Source organism: Penicillium expansum, assembly GCF_000769745.1.
Source record: "Penicillium expansum strain MD-8 chromosome Unknown contig375, whole genome shotgun sequence".
Lineage (NCBI taxonomy): Eukaryota > Fungi > Ascomycota > Eurotiomycetes > Eurotiales > Aspergillaceae > Penicillium > Penicillium expansum.
Window position 1 is genome coordinate 143896 of NW_015971423.1, and position 9356 is coordinate 153251.

General features: G+C 41.0%; 2 protein-coding genes across 2 annotated transcripts; both read right to left on the reverse strand.

Moving 5' to 3' along the window:
• Window positions 1–3160: 3160 nt before the first annotated feature.
• PEX2_109320 (Ser/Thr protein phosphatase family protein) lies at window positions 3161–5117 on the reverse strand (the record flags this gene model as incomplete). The annotated part of the gene is made up of 2 exons (XM_016748199.1): window positions 3161–4845; window positions 4901–5117. 2 exons carry the CDS (start codon window positions 5115–5117, stop codon window positions 3161–3163), a joined length of 1902 nt encoding a protein of 633 aa, XP_016595041.1.
• Window positions 5118–6836: 1719 nt separating this feature from the next.
• On the reverse strand, window positions 6837–7732 carry PEX2_109330 (histidine phosphatase family protein; the record flags this gene model as incomplete). The annotated part of the gene is made up of 4 exons (XM_016748200.1): window positions 6837–7010; window positions 7076–7178; window positions 7250–7628; window positions 7684–7732. The coding sequence occupies 4 exons, from the start codon at window positions 7730–7732 to the stop codon at window positions 6837–6839; spliced, it is 705 nt and encodes a 234-aa protein (XP_016595042.1).
• Window positions 7733–9356: the final 1624 nt, after the last annotated feature.

Genomic DNA, 9356 nt, shown 5'->3' on the forward strand with positions numbered 1-9356 from the left:
CCTCTAGGGCTGAAAGTCCGTCTTACTGATGTTTACAGAGACCAATCTAAGTTTCATAATCTTATCCCGAAAGAATAAAGACTCAAAAGAAAGCCTTACGGTTCTCGAAAGAGACGGTAGACACGTGTTGTTCAGTTATCTCAAAGCCAATTAAAAGGAAACAGTGGTCCAAATCATAGTTGGAATAACATTGATGCATCCATCAACAAGATATCAATTCTATGCATTTGGCCGCCGGATAACCTTCTACTGCGAAAAGGAAACTGAACATCAAGTAGAAGCACAGTCCCAAATGTCTTCCTGATTACATCTCGCTTCAACATTCCATCCTCACAAGCTGAAAGCCTCCCTGGCTACCCTCTTGAACAGATAGATCCCGAATAAATGCCGTCTCAACGGTAGTAGTCAACAACCACTGTCTAGATAGGAGGGATATCCACCCAAAACCTGGTATCATCGGATTTGTAAGCCGAGTTACTGTCAATCTGCTGCTGGATCCAATACACAGCATTCTTATAATCTATGTATAACGTGTTAGACCTCCTGAATGACAATATTAACTACCGGAATTGGAATGAACATACTGTTGATATCGGGTGTGTTAGGATTTGCTAGTCCGCTTGCACCAAAACGGTGCCCCGCGAACCACATGTCTATTCCATAATAGTTCTGACAGTCCCAGCGAGAGGCAACATCCGCGTAGACGTTGGTACTAGGTATTTTAGTGGATTATCTTGTTGATACAGAACAATGAGGATCATACTTGAGTAGAGCCCCATTATTCCATGAGCTCTCCGGCTGGCCTACGAGTTGGTATCGGGTTGCACACACTCGAAGCATTCCCCAGTTCTGCTTGAAAAGACCAAAATTGGCCGCGTCTTAGGTCTTTCCGTCACCGTAGGTATAATCGGTAGTCAGTGTTTTACTATATCCGTTAGTAGTTTATATCTAAATGGTCAAGCCTCCTAGAGAGAGAGATGTTTACGTTTCAAGCATAGCGATAGCAAGGTCTAGAGTATTACCGCCTGCGTTCAGAATGGATTGCTTATACGAGCCAATACCGGGGACATTCTCGGACCCGCGATCTGCTCTCTTGTCAAGGGGGCTTGCAAGAGCTCCTAAGAAAGACAGGAAAGCGAGTATAAAAATTATGGCTTTCATCGTTAAAGTTAATTCTGAAATAATGAAACAAGGCCAACTTAAGGTAATTGCTGTTGAGTTTAATCGTATGGGCGATTTTTGATTCATTCACAATGAGAATGATACCTTTTATAACCTGCCGCAGGCTTGAATTTGACCCTTGTAGGCACCGGTAATGTCCGTGTCATATCCATCATCCCGTTTCATTTCTGGACTCCGGACTCTGGAGCTAGTTACTTTTCTATCTTGATCTCCTGAGCTTAGCCACAATCCTTAAGTTAATTAAGCCTTCTGTTTTGTCATCCCGTTTCCTTTCTGGACTCCGGAATCTGGAGCTAGTTGCTTACTTCTGTCCTGATCTCATGATGTTAGCCACAATCGTTCTTAAGTCAATTAAGTGCAGTGTGCTTAGTCCAACTAGTACATAGTGATCCGGGAAATTTCTCATGGAGCACGTCTGGTTGGAATATGCGAGAATTAGATTTAAGAAGCGAAGCATATCTAATATAGCCTCGGCCCGGCCCTCTAGGTCCCGTTCGAGAAATAGCGGATCTCATTTGAATAGCGTGGAACTATCTTAGTTCTTTCGGTCGGCGAATCAACGTTTATTACCTCTGAAAAAAAAAAGCTAAAACCCCAGTGTTCAGTAAACGCATCATTACATGAGACATCAATAGAGAGCTTGGAAAGTGGAGGAAGGGCCACTGTCGGGCACCGCTCTGGCCTAGGTGAAACCTGGGTGCCACGGGCTTGAATCCTGCTGCCGGATCGAAATAACCATCTAAGTGTTTGTCGGGCTGGTGTTCATTGTATCACCCATTTGTTGATCCAGCTAGTACAGATTCCAACAATTTCAGCACAATCATGAAACTTCTTAGAAGATATGTTGGGGTTGGATTGGATTTTCTAGTCTTCCTATTTCTCAAGCGATCTGGTAGTCGCAAGAAAGTCAAAGATCCGAACCAGCTCTTCACTGGCTGAATCAAGTCCTCCACGGGCATAAAATAACTCCCACGATACGTTGTAGTGAGATTTGAACGCCCGCTTCCACCGATTTACCCTTGGGCCTCAACCCTTTTCTGGAGATCCTGGACAGTCTGTGACAGAGTCTCAAGCGTTGCTAGAAGGGCTGTTCGACTACTGTTCGCCCATGCTTAGCGACTGTCGTCAAACACGACCGGGTCTGGTGACAATCCTTGCTGCATTGTTGTGCCCAGACGGTAAAATCCGAGGGAGAAATCTGCGAGAGCGAATGGCCGCAGAGATTAATATGGGTACCGGAGAGGTGATCGAACTCGCCAGGACGGGACACTAAGGAGAAAGAGCAAACCGGAAAGGTTTCTACTGATAGACAGAACAGTGCTGGGCGGAGAAAAACAAGACTCTTGGAACCTAGTCCAACCTGATGCATCGATGAGGTTGAAGACCTTCAAACAGTCAACGAAGATTATATCACCTCTGGCGCACGGTAGCGCTCACTACTACCGAGGCTTAGTGAGCGCATAATAAGTGGAATGTTAATATTAGACCAAGAGAGGGCTTGGTAGATTATATAATTTATTCTGTATATAGCTAGTATCTAGTACTATCCAATAGAAACCATGCGATTCTTACAGAATATCACTTCTCGTTTTGGGATTTACGTCTGAATCTACGTAATCCGAGAGGTGCGATACGCTCCTCGAGTTTTTCTGTATGGTTTTTTAGGTGAACATATTCTTTTGAGAATGAAATGAATCGTAGCAGAGCAAAAGAAGGGCACATTCATTAGTAACTGTGCATAATATTGGAATGGGCTTAATTACGACTAAGCGGACACGCCCTATGGTCGTATGTATTGTGTTACGTGTGAAAGAGAACTATAAAATGCAAAGGTTAATTTCGGTGTCCACCATAGGGGCCATATAGACTCTTAATTCCGAAGAATGGGTATGCACTCATAAAAGGAAGAGTGGAAAGGAAGAGAGGACTATGGCTCATGAACCCCATTGGTGCCTCGGATATCTAAACACCATCTCAGTCATGCTCCAATCGGACAGTCGTTGATGTTGTCTTGCCAGGCCATAGAGGCATAAGTGGGAAGGAATGTATTCGTCGTGAAGTCCCCCGGAAGATAAAGACGAGTGTCATCCGTCGTATAATTCTTGGGTGGATTTGCGGAATTCAATGCCGTAACGATTCTCGCACCAAGGAAATCTGAGAAAATCAGATCCACCTTGTCTGGTTGACCATCAGCTGGAAACGCAGCGGTAGCTTGAACATGGGCTGGTTGGGTGTATTCAGGAATTTCGGAGTGGGGAGTATCATCACCATCATCACCGAGGTCGTCGCATGTTGTATATCCCGGGGTTGGCGTATCCACGTCAAGTACACGACGGAAGAGGCTTTTTGGTTTCAGAAGTTCGCTCCGGTTGTGAGCTGAAGGATTGTTGCATTCATCGTAACCCAAAATCTGACTTGAAATGGTATCCAGAGTCATGGACCGTTTGGTGGTGGTTTTTGGCTTGTTTATATAGTCAAGGACCTTCGAAGCCAGCGAGTAAGGAACATCGGCGATAAATCTGAAGGTAGTCGTGTACGGGCAGACGATATAGGCATCATCCACAGTAAATGGGCCCTGAACCAGGTCGTACCGGATGGCTCCCTGGTTGACAATGATCATCCTTGAATTTGCGGAGCGATCTGGATCAACTACAGTCGCGGCAGCAGCAGTTTGCACCAACGTGTAGATGTTTCCCTCGTTGCCGAAGGGCTTGCATGATATGCAATATGTCCGTGGCGCGCACCCATACACAAATGTCAAATTGAGACTGTTGCGACTGTCTGTAATTCCTTTGGTCACATTGAGTCCCTCGGGAGTGTTCGATATGCTTTGGGATCCAGTTGCATGGTAGGCAAAAGTGAGGCGATTCCAATCCAGATACCGACGGGTTAATTGTATATCGAAGTCTTTGGTTTTGGAGCAAGATTCATCAGCTGATTCCATCATTGTGCTTTTATGGATCAAGGCATTTTCCTCTTCGGGAATTGCTGCTCTTTTTTCAAGAATTTGGGATTTGATGCCATCCAACGAAACCCAGCCCACAGTATCGCAGTATTTGCCGGATTCTATTGCCGAGGACATATTATCGTAGATGTGAAAGTCGCGGCGGTGTGTGTGACCCCCAAATCCCTGAACGGGAATTTTAGGTCGCATTGTCCGGATAGCGTTCATTAGAAGCGGGAAGCTGCTCTCGCTCTTGGGGATTCCAGGTTTGACGGGGTTGTGACCAATGAGCACAAATATATCAATGTCCTGGCGATTGACCGCATCCTTAAACCAGTCTTCCTCTATCATTTCGGCAGCTGGCTGGATTCTTGTCATGTCCTTGTTATTATTGGTCCCATCAAGGATTACCCCAAAGGCCATAATTCGGAGGCCCTGCTTCGTTGTAAAATATCGAGATCTGCGGCCCATAGAAACCCATTCTTTTTCATCTGGTTCACCATATTGGCAATTGTTGCAAATATCAATATTACTCGTCAGGTACTTGTCGCCATACATCTTGGAAAACTTGGTGAATGTGTTGTACGCAACATCGGCTGCAATAAGCTCGTGGTTTCCGGGAGTGAGAAGATCGAAGTCAATGTTTTCGAAGATAGGATTCGTGACCTCGCCGTTGAGTGTTGTTACGTCGCTGAGACCATTTCCATCATGCAAATCGCCTGCAGATAAATATTTGGTTGGCATGAATTCAGACATGTTACGCAGTAGACGCACCAGTATCAATAAGTAAGAGATCAACGTTTTTCTCTCCAGCTTTATCCCGCATGTGCTTCGTAAAGGACACAAAGTCGCCCCAGTCAGCACCATAGTTGCGCTCCTTGACGTGCCCTTCCAGCCATCCATGTGTGTCGCTGGTGTGAATGAAGTTGATTTCACCCCAGTTCAAAGGTCCCTTTGGCTGTGTTGTCGCATCCAGAGACTCGGGCTGCATACGGCGCGTAAACCTAGGATAACCCGGCGGTTCCGCTTCTCCCTCACAGGAGGGACATGCAGAAACAGTGAATATGGCAAATGCCAGTTTGAAAAAAAGGGACAATACTGCCATTCTTTCTCAAAGAGACTAAATGACTGAATACCACATTGGGTGAAGAGGTTGGTCGCTCAGGACCTGGTAAGTCACAATTTATGTATATAGAACCTTGTAATTGTTATGAATCTGCACTATTTCTGTGTTACTTTTGAGGTACTGCTGATCAGCTCATTGGTTCCTATGTTGTAGGCAAGGAGATTTAATAATTGTGTTAGACATTCTTGGCTGTACGACTTTAAAATATCCACATGTAATAAATATGTTTTCATTTTATCGAATATGCTCTATATTAATCCATGTAAGTACTGTTTGTATATGCGATACTCCTTCATTTGGGGTTTAGTTTGTCTTTTGATATGTAGGTTATATAGTTTTTTAGGCATAATCCAAATAAATATACAGTAGTGTATACTTCTTACTCCCGCCCCATTCGTTCAGGGCGGCTCCCCCACACCTCCTTATAAAAGCGGGCAATGAATGACACCTGCATACCAGCCACAGCCAGCCCCTGAACAATTACTCAGCATAGTAAGCCGCAATTGCATTATTAATATTATTAATATTATTCATTTTATTCCAAGGTTATTTCTGAATTACAATATCACTTTGGCCCCTAATTTTGACTTCAGGCTCATCCTTCATCAAGATGATGGCATATGAGTTCTTTCTGTAGCAGAGGGCGAAGTGGCCTAACGTACGAGGGGTGGGTGAAATTTAAAAACCACTACTTAGTTATGTAGTTGTTGAAAATGATTTTGCGGACCCTTGATGCGAATGGAAATCTTGCATTCTTCTTTTACGATGTTGTGTTGGATTGCTTACATAGAATGCTAGGCCCCGCCTAGGCATCTGATTACAGTCAAATGATAGGCAATAGCTACTGCATACTTCATTTAGATTATTACAAAAAAGGCAACAAAAAACATATAACAGTAAGGATCCCGTGGTGGTCACTCGAGTGAGCAGAAGAGCTTCCTGTCGGACAAGAAGCGAACTTATTGAATGAAGATTAAAAAAAAGGAATGAGCGACATTGGGACCCTGCAATTTTTTGAGATTTGTTGAGCATAAATAGGGGGCTCGTCAAGTTGTCACGTTAGATGCTACCAGTGGTTTCTAGTTGAAGGTTAGGATCACTACTTAGAGATAGAAAATATACATTACACTACGAATGTTCCGGCCTAGTATATATACCGCTACGGAGACAAAGGATGGATGTAGATGGCGGCTTGGATATTGATACACTACTTAATTGGAACATAGTACATGAAGTCGCATTTCAACTACTTCCCGATATCCGCCCAGAAGAAGATCAAGATAATCGCAACTTGCTTTATTATATGTAAGCGGCTTCGGTTTAACTCTATAGATCTCTAAGTCCCATGTTGACACAACACAAGTTAATGGGACCTCAAAAGGTCGCCCTTGTGTTCTGGTAATCTTCGATATCAAACATGTACAATTGAATTCCAAGAGCCCATGATGACTGCATTGCTAAATTTTCGGAGGGATACGAAAGGTGGACAAAGGAGCAGAGCCTGTCCAGCGAGCGATATGCCAAATACCAACACTTTCTAACACTTGGGTAGAAGTGGTAGGTAAGCTGGGCTGTGTCTGTAAATTAAGCCTTCTGAGGAAACCCCATGCCAACCAATATCGCCGGCTCAGAGATGTTATGATGCGCATAACTCATAATTCCAATGGCGCCTGGCTCCATCATCATGGTGAAAGGAAAGTCCATTGGATATTTCAGCCATCTCTTTGTGAAGGCACGAAGGATATGGCCGTGAGCAACCTAGAAATACAATTAGCATGCAGGATAGTAAGGTGCAAGGCTATACAAGAAAAGAGTTTCCATACTATTAAGACGTCCGCAGCAACGCCGCCATTCATGTGGGGTTTTTGGACATCATATATCATTTGAATAAGACGGTCTAGACGCTCGCTGACCTGCTCCGCGGTCCTAGAGTATGTCAGTGAAGCGGTCTAGCGGAAGGGAAATAAGAGAAGCACGAAAATTATGGTGAGACTCACTCTCCACCTTCACACCCATCTCTCCAGATATCCCAGGCCTCGTTGATATCTAAGCCCTTTTCTTTCCTCTGCAAACGAATTTCATGCGGCTTCAAGCCCTCGTAATCACCATAATCCCACTCCGCAATATCCTCGGTTATAGTAACTTTTCCTTCATTCACTAGTTCGACTTTCTGTGCGTCCCCGAGCAACAAATCTAGCGTGGTCTGTGCGCGCTGGCGTGGGCTACAGAAGACGTGGGCGATTTTTGACGGATCTATGAGCTTTCCAGATCCTACAAGCATCTCACTGGTCCCTCGAACTTGGCTGACGCCATTGGCTGTGAGTGGAATTTCTGACTTGCCCGTGCATCGCCCGTTGATCGTCCATTCAGTCTCACCTGTGGAAGAAAAATTTAGCTTTTAACATTTTCAGCGTATAGAGACGACACCTACCATGACGGGCGATATAAACTCTTGGTGTTGTTGCGTTCTGATCTGACATTTTCGATTCTAGGGTGAAGAGGGGAATAGCTAAGTGGGGTTGGGGATTCACAGTAACAAAATGCTCAAAAGCGGTGTTAGTAGGCGTGGCTTATTATTGATGTCTACAATGGTAGACGATGGTGTACAATATATAAATTGTTGTAGAGTTACTGTACAAACTAGGAAAGATGACTGACTATATAGTCAGTAACTATAGGATGGCGAGCCTATGGTATCTGAGAGATAACAAACACCCCCTACGATTAATACTATATAAATCGTTTAAAAAGAATCCCCCTATAGTCCTTTCCTATATAAAAAATAAAGCTATTTAGCTTCTAAAAAACCTTTCTTTAGGTATTAGGACGCAGTCCTAATTAATTAATAAATCGCCGGAACGCTGTTACTCTTAAAGGCTTTGTAAAACTATTAGTAGCTTATTCCTATATAGGAATATATTTAAGTATTACCGACCCTAATAAGACTTCCTATTATAGGAAATAGTATTATATAGTAATATACTTAGTTCTTATATAGTATTCTAGGTTCTTAGCGAGTGTAATAGTACTAGTATTATTAGTATAGATAATAACTAGCTTTTATAATAAGCTATAATCTTATATCCTTAATTTATTAAGTAGTAAGATTAACTAGTATATTTCTTATATAGCTAATATTTATATAATATACTTAGACTTAGTTAATAAGAGAGTAATATAAGCTTATTTCTTTAATACCTAAGAAATAGGCCTATTAATAAGGTAAAAGATAAAGCTAGAAGTAGAGATCTTATTAGTAGAGTAAAGACTAATATAGTTAGTATTATAGTAACTATATAGAGTAGATTAGTAATTACTTTTAAACTAGATATAATAATTAATTATACCTAAAAAGTAGTAGAATAGATATTTAAGAGCTTATTTATATTACTAGCTAAGATTTCTAGTATACTTAATAAGCTAGATAGTAGTATAGGAGATATTACTATAGGTACTAATTATTAACTAAATAATTTTATTAACCTATTCTTAATATAGCTTATATTTAGTAGGTATAACTTACTCTATTATAAGAATAAGCGGTTTTTTTTTATTAAAAAGAGTTAAAACTAGTTTACTATATTATATACTATATTAATAGAGTATTATAGTAATAAACTTCTTTTATAAAAGTCTAATTAAAGATCCTTTCTAGATAACCTTAATATCTAGGTATTTAGTAACTAGGCCTTTATTAGTAAGGTTAAAATACTTTAAAAGCTTTATAATAAAAGCTATAATAACCTCTTTAAAAGGAGTAAGAATTAAGATATTATTAATATATACTAGGATATAGATTAAAATTATTCTTTTACTTAATTACTTTATAAAGATAGAGTAGTTAGTATATATTTTTTAAAAGCTAATTAATAAGAGAGTATTATATAAAAGTATATACTACTCTCTTAGGCTTTATTTTAAGCTATAGACTATTCTTATTAATAGTTTAATCTTATCTCTAAGAATTAGAGTAAGTTTTATAATCTTCTTAGTCTTAGAGGTAATCTATTATATATTACTAGTAACTTAGTTTTTAAGGAATTTAATATAAATAGCTTTTTTAATATCTATATTAAGAAATATAGTTTTAATATCTAGGTAGTA